This window comes from Schistocerca gregaria, chromosome 5 (genome assembly GCF_023897955.1).
Source record: "Schistocerca gregaria isolate iqSchGreg1 chromosome 5, iqSchGreg1.2, whole genome shotgun sequence".
Taxonomy (NCBI): Eukaryota; Metazoa; Arthropoda; class Insecta; order Orthoptera; family Acrididae; genus Schistocerca; species Schistocerca gregaria.
This window is the reverse complement of record NC_064924.1, coordinates 287,451,236-287,466,417: the sequence shown is the minus strand read 5'-3', so window position 1 is coordinate 287,466,417 and position 15,182 is coordinate 287,451,236. Positions and strand designations below refer to the sequence as shown.

The 15,182-nt window shown below is 37.8% G+C and overlaps 1 protein-coding gene across 13 annotated transcripts in view; it reads right to left on the bottom strand.

The window, feature by feature from the left end:
* LOC126272639 (protein madd-4) overlaps positions 1–15,182 on the bottom strand; it is a 1,706,630-nt gene that overhangs the window by 91,384 nt on the left and 1,600,064 nt on the right. For 9 of the 13 annotated variants that reach the window (XM_049975622.1, XM_049975626.1, XM_049975621.1 and 6 more), the window contains one exon: positions 1,816–1,955. In XM_049975622.1, coding sequence (XP_049831579.1) covers positions 1,816–1,955 — 140 coding nt within the window. Of the gene's footprint in view, positions 1–1,749; positions 1,956–15,182 lie in introns of all 13 variants that reach the window. The other 4 variants (XM_049975625.1, XM_049975614.1, XM_049975615.1 and 1 more) reach the window with 1 other exon arrangement.

Genomic DNA, 15,182 nt, shown 5'->3' with positions numbered 1-15,182 from the left:
AATACTAAGAGGTACCCCATGACTTGTTATGTAAGTGAACCTTAATTTTTTCAGAAAATATTTCCCACAAGTTAAATTCAGTGTTAACAATCTGATTATTTCTGTGTTACTTTCTTTGATTGATTCTAAGACCATCACTGCAGAAACAGGTGGCTGATAAAAACATTTGATAATCAACTTGAGTTCACCTAGGTCTGCTACTCATGTCCAGGTAACTTTAGTCAGACTCAATTTCAACCTTGATAGACAAAATATTTTTGTCAGCTACAATGAACACTCTGCCTCCTATGCCATCTAAACTTGGCATATAAACGTTTTCTTGAAATATGTTTCATGTCTCATGAAATATTTCAGAGCTTTCTATTTCAAGTTTCAGCCATCCCTTGGTTCTGAGACAAATTTAAGTGCGACATATTTCCTGGAGGTCAGCATATCCAGGAACTTGGTTTATGAATATCTCAACAATTTGTGCATTGAACAAGCACTCTGCTACCTGAGTAGCTGCTTCCTTAGTGTAATGCACGCCTGACCTATAAAAGGGAGCCCTACAATCTACAATTTTCTACCCCATAATGAAGGTACAGAAATCTGCAGCCAAGACTATCACAGAATCAATGAGGCCTTTGGTTGAGACCTTCCACACAGATCCACACCAAAGAACCCTGATCAATTCTGGGAACAATGCTGCAAATTGTGAGTTTTAATTGCATCCTGTGTGTGGGGGCAGTGGTTTTCACCATTTCATGAATGGAGGAAACCCTCAGAACACAAGTGATAGACACCACTGATACTGAAATGAGCCACAACTTGCAGATGACTGCACCCTAGCACCCTACATGCTCAATAGTTGCAGGCACTGTCTCCTCCACATCTCTGATGCAGCTCCCTGGCACCCACACTGAGTTCACATTGGATTTGTTTCTGACCCTGAACACTATTTCCCTAACATGCATAACATTGGAGCTCCCAGTAGCTAACAAACTCTTACCCCCCAAGTGTCTGCTTGGACACTGCTGAAGGAGTGACCACCTGTTCACTCACAGGGTGAATGCATGAGGCCAGACAGCCAGCCTGTACATTGCCTCTCTGCATTGAGTGTTGTAAATTCATTACCACCCACCACTCACCCAGCAATGAGGGTGGATCCACCACGCCAGGTACACTGCACAGTGTCTCAGCAACAGAGCCCACAGTTGAAACAAGGAACACCTGAGGATCCTCTGTCACTGCTACACCTAGACACAAAAGCCTAAAGATGGCTGAGTATGGTCAAAAGCATATTCAGCTGTTTGTGATCTAGTTCCTCCTGCATCCACTCACAGCAAGCACATATCCTATCCATCCTAGTACTACAAACATAAGAATTAACTAAAAAAGCACACATAGAGAGCTGAATATGCAACTTGATACCTCCCTGAACTGATTTAAGTCTAAATAAAAACTGAATATGCAGTGACATTGGAGATGGATTCTCACTTGGCTTTAAATAATTTATGGTAACATATCATGCCTCAGTTTGCTGTTAGTTGAGAATGACTTGTAATTACATGTGCTAATGAGAGATGATGATGATGTGTGTCTGTGTGTGTGTGTCTATATATTGAATGGAAATTTAGCCCAGGGGTCTGTTTTTCTGATTATCACTTGTTCAGAAGTTGGCCCTATTTGAGTTAGTGTTCTCTGGCTCAAAGCATAAAAACTGATATGCAAATAGCTTTGGCAATATGAGTATCATGTTGTTAGTTGTACCTGCTTTTGGTCTGACATTTGAATATTGTTGAACAGTTGCCAGTTGTCCACATTTTTCACATTTACCTCCTCCTCATGATTAGGTGATGGTGGAGACGTTGCTACTGTAGTGGTTGGTCGAACTGTCATTTTTCTTCCTTGTTTTTCTTCTGGCTGTGTTTCATGGCTTCGATCATCTCCTGGGAATATTACAGCATGTCTGGGAGCTGTAAAATAAAATAGTAGAAATTATTAATGTATTTATAGAAAACTGTGTGTGGTAATATCTTGTACAAAATAGTAGAACTTCAATAAAAGTGCGCTGACAGTGCACAGGGAGGTTTATATGCAGTTAAGTAAGAGAAATGGAAGTTATAAAGGAAGACTGGGGTTTAATCTCCCATTAAGAATAAAGTCATTGGAGACGGAGTGTGAATGGGGAAGGAAATCAGCAATGTTCTCTTCAGAGGAACCTTCCACACATTCATCTTAAATCAATTTAGGGAACAATGGAAAGGCTAATTCTGAGACCTACACTGAAGCCTTTAGCACTGCAGTTCACCAATGGGTATTCTTAATACTACTAAAGAATTGAAATGATCTGCAAAATGTCAGTGTTCTCTAGGTGAATATGAATAAATACTGCATGTCACTTACTCCCTGCACCCAAACACAGGTTGTATACCGATACCAGCCACAAATTGTGGAGATAGAAAAAACTGTATGGATTCTATCTCTAACATTTCTCAAATTGCTTTAGCTAGTTCCAGACATATTCTTTAGCAGTTCATATTTGGAACTTTGCAGACCAGTCCAAATGTGTGACTGCTCTTGTAGATTTTTCATCCATGCAGCTATAGTTTTAGTAAGGAGGACATAAGATTTGTCATATCACAACAGTATCCATTCATTAAAAGTGACTGGTGAAAAGTGGTTGTGTAGCTGTTTGATCTAATGATTCTGACCCAAGGTACCATTAAATCAACAAATTAGGGCTCGAGGTTCCTTTTTTTTTTTACGGACCTATTTTCACGTAATGTGTGGAATCACATTATTCAAAACATACCCAGAATATCATGCAGCCTCCCCCAGACTGCACCAGCCCTTTCATGCATTCCATGAGGAAGTCACACACACACACTCGGATTGAACTTTTACAAGCTTTTGGAGCCAGTGGCTCCTTCTTCTGGTAGAAGAGTTGAAGGGGAAGGAAGAAGGGTGAAGGAAAAGGACTGGAGAGATTCAGGAAAAGGAGTGCAGCTTAGAAAAGTCACCCAGTACCCTGGGTCAGGGGAGACTTATTGGATGGGACCAGTGCAGTCCCCAACAATCAGTTTTTCCTTCTCATTCCATCCCTAAATCCTTTGTATGTGTGTCCCCCTGCCACCACTTGGTGAGTAGATTTTTTTATCTACCCATTTAAATTATACACTCCTGGAAATAGAAATAAGAAAACCGTGAATTCATTGTCGCACGAAGGGGAAACTTTATTGACACATTCCTGGGGTCAGATACATCACATGATCACACTGACAGAACCACAGGCACATAGACACAGGCAACAGAGCATGCACAATGTCGGCACTAGTACAGTGTATATCCACCTTTCGCAGCAATGCAGGCTGCTATTCTCCCATGGAGACGATCGTAGAGATGCTGGATGTAGTCCTGTGGAACGGCTTGCCATGCCATTTCCACCTGGCACCTCAGTTGGACCAGCGTTCGTGCTGGACGTGCAGACCGCGTGAGACGACGCTTCATCCAGTCCCAAACATGCTCAATGGGGATGGGGGACAGATCCGGAGATCTTGCTGGCCAGGCTAGTTGACTTACACCTTCTAGAGCATGTTGGCTGGCACAGGGTACATGCGGATGTGCATTGTCCTATTGGAACAGCAAGTTCCCTTGCCGGTCTAGGAATGGTAGAACGATGGGTTCGATGACGGTTTGGATGTACCGTGCACTATTCAGTGTCCCCTCGACGATCACCAGAGGTGTACGGCCAGTGTAGGAGATCGCTCCCCACACCATGATGCCGGGTGTTGGCCCTGTGTGCCTCGGTCGTATGCAGTCCTGATTGTGGTGCTCACCTGCACGGCGCCAAACACGCATACAACCATCATTGGCACCAAGGCAGAAGCGACTCTCATCGCTGAAGACGACACGTCTCCATTTGTCCCTCCATTCACGCCTGTCGCGACATCACTGGAGGCGGGATGCACGATGTTGGGGCGTGAGCGGAAGACGGCCTATCGGTGTGCGGGACCGTAGCCCAGCTTCATGGAGACGTTTGCGAATGGTCCTCGCCGATACCCCAGGAGCAACAGTGTCCCTAATTTGCTGGGAAGTGGCGGTGCGGTCCCCTACGGCACTGCGTAGGATCCTACGGTCTTGGCGTGCATCCGTGCGTCGCTGCGGTCCAGTCCCAGGTCGACAGGCACGTGCACCTTCCGCCGACCACTGGCAACAACATCGATGTACTGTGGAGACCTCACGCCCCACGTGTTGAGCAATTCAGCGTTACGTCCACCCGGCCTCCCACATGCCCACTATACGCCCTCGCTCAAAGTCCGTCAACTGCACATACGGTTCACGTCCACGCTGTCGCAGCATGCTACCAGTGTTAAAGACTGCGATGGAGCTCCGTATGCCACGGCAAACTGGCTGACACTGACGGCGGCGGTGCACAAATGCTGCGCAGCTAGTGCCATTTGATGGCCAACACCGCGGTTCCTGGTGTGTCCGCTGTGCCGTGCTTGTGATCATTGCTTGTACAGCCCTCTCGCAGTGTCCGGAGCAAGTACGGTGGGTCTGACACACCGGTGTCAATGTGTTCTTTTTTCCATTTCCAGGAGTGTATTATGAGTAATTGATTATTTCAGGAAGGCTTTCCAATGTTCGCATTTAAACAATGAAGAGTAGTATCCAAGACTACATCTCCAGTCACACTCTTCAAGCTTTCAGATGGTATATGTGTGTGTGTGTGTGTGTGTGTGTGTGTGTGTGTGTGTGTGTGTGTGTGTGTGTGTGTGTGTGTGTGTGTGAACTACCTTCAGGTAAGTTGCGGTCTACTTTTGCTACTGCTGATGTTTCCCTATTAAGAATACATGCTGAGTTCTGTTCGTTATGAAATCTTCAATCCAGTAAGGTAACTATCTACACTTTCCAGATGTACACATTACGCTTACTAGACGAAATTTTGAAATTGTATAAAAGGCTTAATGGTAGTCAAGAAATACAGCAGCAAACTGCAGTTCACTATCTACTGTCTTTTGGATCTCATGGGAAAGTTGCATTTTGCACAACTGATACTTGTGGAGAACATGTTTGACCTACAGAGGAGTTGTTCATTCTTCAGAAAAAGTCAACACATTATGTCCCGTACTTCTGCAATATATGACATTAGTCATAAAGCTTTATAGTATGTTACAACACATCTGTCCTGAACCCTAGTTTCATAGCTTGTCCAAAGGTCTGCACAGAGATGATTGTAAGACATGGATCACCCCTAAGAAATGGACTACCCAAGAAATCATGAATGCTAGAGAAGATTTAAAAGATCTTTATGAATGATACAGGAAATGTAATAACCAAACTGACTGTGAAATGCACAGACACAAGGAGAAAGGTTATAGCAAGGTGATAAGGTAAGCAAAATCTGTATGTTGTAAACATCAAATTGGAACATCATCAAATATTTCTAACACAGTGTGGTCACACATAAATACAAACAGGACTAAATCAAATAAGACAGAAAGTGGGAACATAGTACTTACAACACAAGGGAAGTAACTGACTGACATGAAGTGTGTGCCACTTTAAATCAAGATTACAGGGATCACTCGTAATTAAAGGCCCTCAGAAGGACCCCCCCCCCCTCAATAATAATAATAATAATAATGATAATAAATTTCTCAATAACTATTACAGAATTTAAATTATCAGAAAAAATGCATTTTGCATATTTCCCAACTAGATTTAAATAATGCCTGTCTGTCTATATTTCGGAACTGCTGATATGTGATACCACATGATGTTTTTTGAACAGGTAGGCTCTGATGTTTCGGCACAAATTTTTTATGTTCCACTGCTTAAATCGAATATGAATGAATAGAGTTGCAGAAACTACCCTATCGAATTCTTGTCTCTGCTGCTGGAGGTGGCAGTCATTTGTGCATGAGGTGTGCTTGCTAGTGTGACTGAATGGTGTGTGTTTCTCTTTTTTCAGTGAAGGCTGTTGCTGAAAGCTTATGTGCAAGTGTCTTTTAATTGTGCCTGTCTGCAACTTAGCTTGTTATCTGTATGGTATGTAGCAATCTATCTTTACTATATTGTTGAAATCTCTACTTGGAGTTTCCAATTTTGAGAACAACAGGTGCGACAGACGTTACAAATATAATTAGATCACTGAGAGACAAAGAGAAAGAGGGCATTGGTGGAAAATTTGCACAAGTCGTTAAACATTCCTCACAGTATCTAACTAAGCCTCTCACATTCCTAGTAAACTTAGTAATGGAGAAGGGAATGTTCCCAAAATGACAGCAAAAGAATAAGTACTTCTGATACAATTGCATCCACCTTACCAAAAATTGTAGCAACAGCTTTTTAAAACAGAGTTATAAAATTCATAGAAAAATAAAATATCTTGGATAGAGCACAACATGGGTTTAGTAAAGGGAAATCTATAAAAACAGCATTGGCAAGTTTCATGGCACACATAATTAGAGCTTTTGAAGAATGGAAGAAAGTTTGCAGCATATTTCTTGCTCTCTCAGAGGTTGACTGGGTATGTATAAACTTCCTAGATATGGTATCAGTGGGAATGTAGCCAGTCAAATAAAATCATTTGCAGAAAACAGAGAACAAAGTGTAGAATTAAGATTGAAGGTAAACAATATGGTGGAAACATTTTACTCTTATTTTCTAGTAGTAATGTATGAAGTAGCACATGGCTCAATACTTGGTACACTAATGTTTATATAGTCTGTGAATGACATAACAGAATCAGTGAAAGAAAATGTAATCATGTATGTAGATGATATGTCTCTCATGGTTAGTAGTAGCTCAACAAATTATTTTGATACAAGAACTATCACAAGGAAATACTTGCACACAGAACAATAAATGAAGAGAAACTAAAGATCCTGGGATTGACAACAGACACATTTATAACTTGGAAAAATAATGTAGAAAAGATGTGCTCAATAATAAGCAGCCATGTATTTTTAATGAAGAAAATGTCTCACACAGTGGATTTACTACAGACTAATTCATCCTCATTTATCATACTGTGTAATATGAGTAATATGGTACCCCTCTCTGTGTATATTTGACCATCATGTACCTCTCAAATTAAATTTTAGACCAATGTTAAACATAGAGCTACACAGTTGCAGCACAACAGTCAAAGATAACTGTCACACAAACAGTAATCAACTACAAATGGCTGATGAAGACCCTAAAAGGCAGGGTACTTATTACACAACAGACTGCTAGACAGTTTAAAAGATATAAAAGCACTACCAGTTTTCATAATGAAACTAAGTGAGTACTTAGAAACAGCGTGTTTGTACTGTGTTAAGGAATATTTTGAGACTAGTGCAAAATAATTGGAAATAACTTGCAGTATTAAAGCAATATCCTAAGAACTATGCTACATATACTGCGTAAATGGAAAGTAAACATAAAAATTTTCTTGTTTTATCAATATACAAGCATTGCAACAGTAATTGGAAGTGATTGCCTACATCTAGTAAATTAAATGAGTACCAAAGTTTGTGTAAAATAATATCTGGGCTCAAATTGTAATTTATTCTGTAATTATAAATGTATACTAATGTATTCAATATTGCTCTAAACAGTGATCATAGGATGAATAAATAAACAAATCATAATGCCACACACCATTCACACAGTGGTAGAACTGTGATCCATTGCAAGAGATAGCACATGTCAATTACTTCACAATCCACTGCTGACGTCTCTTCATCTACAGCCCTAAGTATTTTGATATATGGAAGAAAAGTATCATCAGAATAGTCTTGAAAAAGAATTTGTATTGAAAGCTATTGGAACAAGATGGTGGCACAGGAGTTTGTGTAATTTAATTTTGTCCTTACTACCCATAAAAGTAATTGTGAAAACTGAAAATGGTGCAAATATCTCTGATAGAATGATATGTAGGTCGTGAGAACTATGCTATATGGAAATCAGCTGTGGTAGCTTACTTACACTTGGGCAGTTTATGGAAAGAAGTGAATAGCAAACTAAAACCCACTGAGCAAAATTATGCACATAAGGACCAGAAGGCAAGATCAAGGTTAATGTTATTGGTTGACCCACTGAACATGTCCACATAGAGAAAGCTATGATGGCAAAAGATGATTGGAACAAGTCAAGGCATGCATTTTGTAATGTCCAATAAACCGTCTCTACCATGTATAATCTCAAATTTATGACTTTATCCTTTTTTTGGTCTTATTTGAAATGTTTTAAACTCTGACTGTATAGCAGTATATGCCATGCTAACACAGTTAACCCTTGTGATTAAAAAATCAAATTTCATAAAGTTACTGTAATACAAAAAGATAAATTTTGTTTATGTGAATGTATATTATCATAATTTTTCTATTATGCTGTTGAGTGAATTTGATTTTCTGTAAATGGTTTTCAATTTAATGTTCTATGTTTGATCTTAGTATGACTATATCTTCACTGATGTACTTTGGAACAATGTTAACTGGGTGCTGGTTGGTCGTATGTTGTCTGGCAGGAAGGAATGAAGGAGAAATGTAAAGTTTTCTGGAGTTGCGTACAAATGGAATGTATTTCACTGAGTGAACATTGTAACTGATGGCAACCAGGCATCTAGTACTATTAAAAATGAAAATTATGAATGAATCAGTTTGTCATCTACGTTATTTAAAGAAACACGTCAACCTTATGGGTTTCCAGATGTACAAGAGAACTTGGCTTCCAGACAGAAGAAATTCAAGCAATGGGTTGAATGAGATCCCTCAAAAAAGAGAAGAGTATTTTTTCTTTAAAACTACCACTAGACCTGGCCAACAATATTTTAGCTCCATGAACATTTATTACAATTATCGGTCTTCCAATTGGGCGTAACAAAGGAGGTCGTTAAAGTGGTGTTGCGTGACCAGGATACTCGTGCATTTCGATTTTTGACAGGTGACCAAAAAGCATATAACTATGTTGCAAAGTGGAATGATTTTAAACCAAATACAGTTTGACATAGTACACATGCAGAAGTTTTGGAATGATGCAACACTATGGACATGCATGGTTGGTGTAAAAGGTTGAAGCATTATTATCAAAGTTGATGCCACCTACCCTGTCCAGGATAATAATTAGCTAAGTACCAATTAAAACATTTGTTTTTGTATTTTGTCAGTGGAGTGTTGTATGAACATTTTGGCCAGTTTTTTCTTGCACTGATAATTAACAAACAAATTTACAAAAAATCGATCATTATCACAACAATGAAATAAATATGCCGAACCTACCAGCTTCAACTAGTGACATTAAACAAGACACAGCCGATAAAGACATGTTTCAGGATATATTAGACAATAGTCAACCAAAACACTTGAATGAAATCAGTGCAGACTCGGGATTTTTAGCCAGCAGCGTGTTATACTCAAGTCCAGACCATGAGAAACAAGTACAGTTGCACATAACTAAAACGATGCTAAAACCGAGACAGTTAAATTTACAAGACATGTCTACTGCATTTAAGTCATCAATGAAAAAAAAATAGTGAAAAACTGTCATCAGTAGAAACAAAATAGTGAAAAATATGAAAAGTCTATAGTCTCAGAATGTAATCTCATTAGAGCAGAGCTTAATGTGCAAATTTCAGATACTAAAAAAGACTTAGTTCACGCGTTTTCTCAAGTGAAAGCTACAGATGAACATGTGATGAGTAAAAAGTAGAGGGGAGGGTAGAGGTTTCAGAATCCAAAATACAATCATTACAGGCAAAAATAGGGGTAAGGGTTAAGGATCTCAGATGTGAGATAAGTGCTGCTGAAGTTAGATGTAAAGATGCTGTTCGATACACTAGTAAACAAGCTGTAACCTCTGTAAATAAGTTAAATGAAAAAATAGAATGTTGCCTCAGATGTAAATGAAAAGGTTCAGAAGATTGCTGAGGTAACAGACTCAAATGTGTCAGACTTAGATAGTGATGTCACAGTAATCAAAAAACAAGTACAACAGTTACAAGATGGGGCTTATTTAAAAATACTCTGTAAAGTAGGACACCCAAGCTAACCTACTATGCCACTAAAGTGTTTCCCCGGTGGCAAGCATTTTCATCCAGTTGGTTTAATACAACACTGCCGTGATAGTTTTCTCCCTGGGATGAGTGATGAATTAAATATTAAGTTTATTAAAAGATCATTAGAAGGGGAAGCCTAGTCATGGGCCAACCAACTTGACTGTAGCAATTTATTCATAGATGAATTTGATAAGTGTTCCTTGAAAAATGTTTGGTCTGACACTGAACAGGCAAGGATAAAGAGTGAGTTTTTAAGTGGTCCAATGTACAGGGAGCAGACAGGAGGTATGAAAGAATTTTGCAAAGACCAGATCATGAAACTTGCACACTGAGACCAACCTTTTGATGAATTAACTCAGATGCACTTAAGAGAAGGCAACCAGAAAGAATTCAAATGGTGTTAGTTTATGGGCAAGATGATTCTATAGAGCAGTTCCTGAAATATGTAGAAAAGTTGGATAGGGTATGTAACAAGTTTCGCCAATATAGTACTGATTTCAGGAGGCCAAACTGAAGTAATCACAATCATAATAGAAATACAAATAATAATGACAATTTTGAACAAGGACATAACAACACGACCCTGGGGAGGAATGACATGAATCCAAATAATTTTAGAAATTATCAGGATGTAGGACCAAACCATGGGTACCAACAGTTTAATGAGAAAAGAAATTCCGGGAACAGAAATGGTGATAGGAATTTTGGAAATAGAGGTGGACAGTCCATGTGAGAGATAACAATAGTAGAGGTGATAGGTTAAACTGAAACCTTCTCGGTTGGCGTAAACATTGGTGAACAGTATTTTTTGGCAGTACACAGAAACATAAAACCTATACAACACTGTTTATGAAATTTTCTGAGAGTTAACACCTGTTTGATTATTTTCTGAGTAGTGCAGGAGGATGTTATTCTGTTTATAGTGAATAAATAAATAAATAAAAAGAGTTTTTTGATAATACCAAAAAAGGTAAGATAATGGAAGTTTACAAAACATACAAGTATATCAAATTATGTTGAGCACCCTGAGTAACCAGTAAACATAGAAGTGTAAAAGGTTGTATAATTGCAGGAGTAATGAAATTAGTACATAGTGTATACACAATTTTAGTAAATTTTGAAGAAGTACGTGGTAGACATAGCTATTAGTGGAAGAGTACACCTGAGAGATTTAGTGTTATGCACTAGTTTTCAAAGTGTTTGTATAATGTAACAAGTGGAAGTACAGTTGCCCAGGGAAGTTTATTTGAAACTAATGAAGTGATTGTAGGGTGTATTACCTTTCTGACCCTTAAGTTGGAGTAATATGACTGTATACACTAATGAGTTGTGCAAGCAGTGCAATGTTTAGAAACAGTAAAGTAATAAAACATGTAAATAGTGTAATATCTGTTTCTATTGTTAGAGGAAAGGCTATACCAGTTGTGAGATCTGCTGCAATGTGATGTTATTTTGTGAGGGTGATCTAATGTGTAATATGACGTAGGTGATTTTTCTTATGTGATTATTATTATGGAGTATCCAGTTGAGTAATGATGTGATATTATGAGGATATGAGCTGAAGTTATTATGTTGATACAATGAGGAGATATTTGATGTATTTAGTGAAGTATTGATGTATTACTGATGTAATGCAGAGAATGATGTTAGGTAGGGACTGGTTAGTGAACCTGTTTTTTCTTACTGTGGAGAAAGTTTCTGGAAGACACATGGTCAGCACTGTTTGTAATGCAAATTGTTTTTGATTTGAAGTAACAGATGAAAGTAAATACTCAGTTATATTTATGCAAAAAGGTTGATTCTATGTTTAGTGTGACATCTTTTGTAATTAGGCAAGATGTCAGTAATCTGTACACTGAAAAGTGATTGGCCATCTTGTTGGAAATTAATGTGAAGAATATGACACTTTAAAATAGGAAGTGAACTGGAGAATGTTTTTAGTGAATTAACAACTATACCCAGTGAATTAACAACTCTACCTATACACGAGAAGTGAAAACTGTTTATTTCTGAACTTATAAATTTTTTTATAGTTACACTGAATCATATAAGGCAAGTCACGATGACACATCTAAACACTTGATGGTTGATGTATTCAGTACTCAAAAGGCTATATGAATTGAACTACTTATTGTATCAGACTATACACTTGAGACATATAACTATTTTCTTACCGTTTCTGAAAATCTGATGAGAGGTGTGAGTTATTTTGTTACTTTTCTGAAAACATGGTGAGGTATTTACTAAGTTTTTGAAACATTTTACCCCAGATGGGAGACTCTTTACTGAATTTGTCTTGTGCTTGTTGTGCACCAAGTGTTACAACCATACAGTGATGTATTGAAACATGTAATGATCAACATTTATCGATACAGAAATTCTAGTTTTTAAGTGTTTCAACACAATTATATCTCTCACAATGACTTTTGAGTTTGGGGGTGATTCTTGAATGATACAAACAGGAACAAGACTACTTTGCATTGAATACTGTACCCATACCCCATAAATACTTCATAACATTTTAACATTTTTATAAATACCTTGACGATACTGTCTGATAACTAGTAATATATATATACTATTCTTTGTCTTTCAGCTACTTGTAAACAATGCAGAATGCACCATACAATTTTACATAGATGTCTATGAGACAGAACTCTGAAACAAACAAATCCTATCTATCTATATCCAAATCCCACTCCACCTACTGCCAGGTCTGGGTGCTGATGAGTCCTTTCCATTTGGCTCGGTCCTCCCACCACTTTTCTTCCTCCACTTGCTGCCAGGTCACACCTCTCCTTCTACAGATATTCTCACACCCATTTTCCACCATGTTCTTGGGCATCCTCTAGGTCTTTTCCCATCCATCTTTAGTTCTTCCATAATTCGGGGGAGTCTCCGCCCATGCATCCTCTTAACATGCCCATACCATCTTAATCTCTTTCTTTCAATTTCCTCTCTCGTACTTTCTTGTTTGAGGTCCTTTCTAATCTCTAAATTCCTTACTCTGTCCATTCCTGTTTTTCCCTTAACTGCTCTGAGAAATTTCATTTCCCCTGCTTGCAGTCTGCTCCAGTCCCTTTCTGTCATTGTTCATGTTTCTCCACCATAGGTGACAATAGGGATGTAATAATTCTTATACATAAGGAGTTTTGCTCTTTCTGAAACTTCATTATTCCAAATCAGGTGTTTTATTGTTTGGTAGAAATTGCCTCCCTTCTGTAACCTCCTATTAATTTTGTTAGTTATTCTTCCATCCGTAAATAAGTAACTACCACCTTGAGGCGTTCCCCATTCGAGGTAATATTTCTGTTGATTCCTTTCTCTCTTCCAAATACCATTACTTCACTCTTGTCTTTATTTATTTTTAATCCATACCTTTTCATTATTTCCTTCCACGCATCAAGCAGTAACTGTACATCTACCTCTTTATCACCCCATATTACCATATCATCTGCAAAAATCATATTTTTGTCTTTTTCTTTTACTATATCTTTAACTGCCCTATTCATTCCCTCCATCACAACATTAAAAAGTGCAGGAGATAGAATACTTCCTTGCTTAAGTCCTTGTCTTATTTTGAAGTATTCAGAGTTCCCCAATGGTGTTCTAATTCTACAATTGTGTCCTCTGTACATTGTCTTTATAACATGAATGTATCCATCTTCTATATCTATCTTCTTCATTTCTTCCCAGAGTCTTTCCCTGTCAACTGAGTCATATGCCTTTTCTATGTCTATAAAAACCATTATCACCCTTTTGTTATACTCCCAACTTTTTTCCATCAGTTGACAGATAAAAAATATCAGGTCAATCATGCTTCTTCCTTTCCTAAACCCATGCTGTTCTTCACTCAGCTCCTTTTCTAACTTTTAACTTATTCGATTTAGTAAAATTCTTTCAAAAATCATGGCTGTATGATTCATAAGGGTTATTCCTCTGTAGTTTTTACAAAGTCTTTTATTGCCTTTCTTGAAGATTGGAACAATGTCTCCTGTTCTCCAGTTGTCAGGTATTGTACTATATCTCCACAAGCTTGATAGTAAACAAATACTATCTTCACTTAAATGTGTAAAAGATGTCAGGAGAGTTTTTGAAATCTGTGAGCACTTGTTTCCAAAACTTGATACATGGTATTATTTGTGTACAGTATATAATTTTCGTATTACCTAAGTGAATATTTTCCAATTCTATCTAGCCTTAAGTCAACTTTTAACTGGAAATGGTATGTAACTTTCAGACAACCCCATGATCTGGAGAGAACATTTTCATTTTTTGCTTTAAGTGTTAGTTACATGACATGTTCTATGCACACTCACCACAGTGCTTATAAATATAAATTATTTCATTGATGTTGTATAGTATCCTCAGCCATGAGTTGAACCACATTAATAGTGAACATAGCTGTGTGTTGAAACACGCTACTTGGTATCCCCAAATTGAAGTTGTGCCGTGTTAGCACACCAGACTTATGTTTGATCTACTATACACATACTCTAGTATTCTAGAACTGAGTAGTGCTTATGTAGCACACAGAACTTTATCAAATGTTTTGACATTTTAGTAGTGTCTATGCTGCATACAGTATTTCATGGACTATTGACAATGTAAAATTGTATTGTAAGCCAAGGTAGTGCCAAAAAAGCACAGAAGACTTGCTTCTGAGATATGGTATTACAATTTTTGGTAGTGAAATTGATATTGTAATCTACACTATTGCAAGTGGTATTTTACAGTTATGAAACTAACAGAAAAATAGTATTAACTTTTCAAAAATTGAGTAACTTTAGGAAGTCATGTGTAAGAGAACAGATCATTTATCCTTTTATTTTCTGCATCCAAGTTAAAATTTACTGATTGTTGAATGTTTGTTTTAGCCTTGTTGCCCCTAATGCACTAACGTTTGATTTACAGTTTTGACTTAGTATAAGTATTTTTTCTTTAATATTGCTGATTAGTATTTGTACAAAATTCAACTGCATAATTACATCTGACAAATCTCCCCCCCCCCCCCCCCCCCCCGAGAAGTAACTTTTATCAAATTTTTTCTCCATTTCCCCGTTTTTTTATTTATTTTTTCGTTCAGTTTCTGAGAGCCTTGTTTATCTTGCAATTTTCTCATGAAATATTTCATATATATGACTGGGGAACGTTG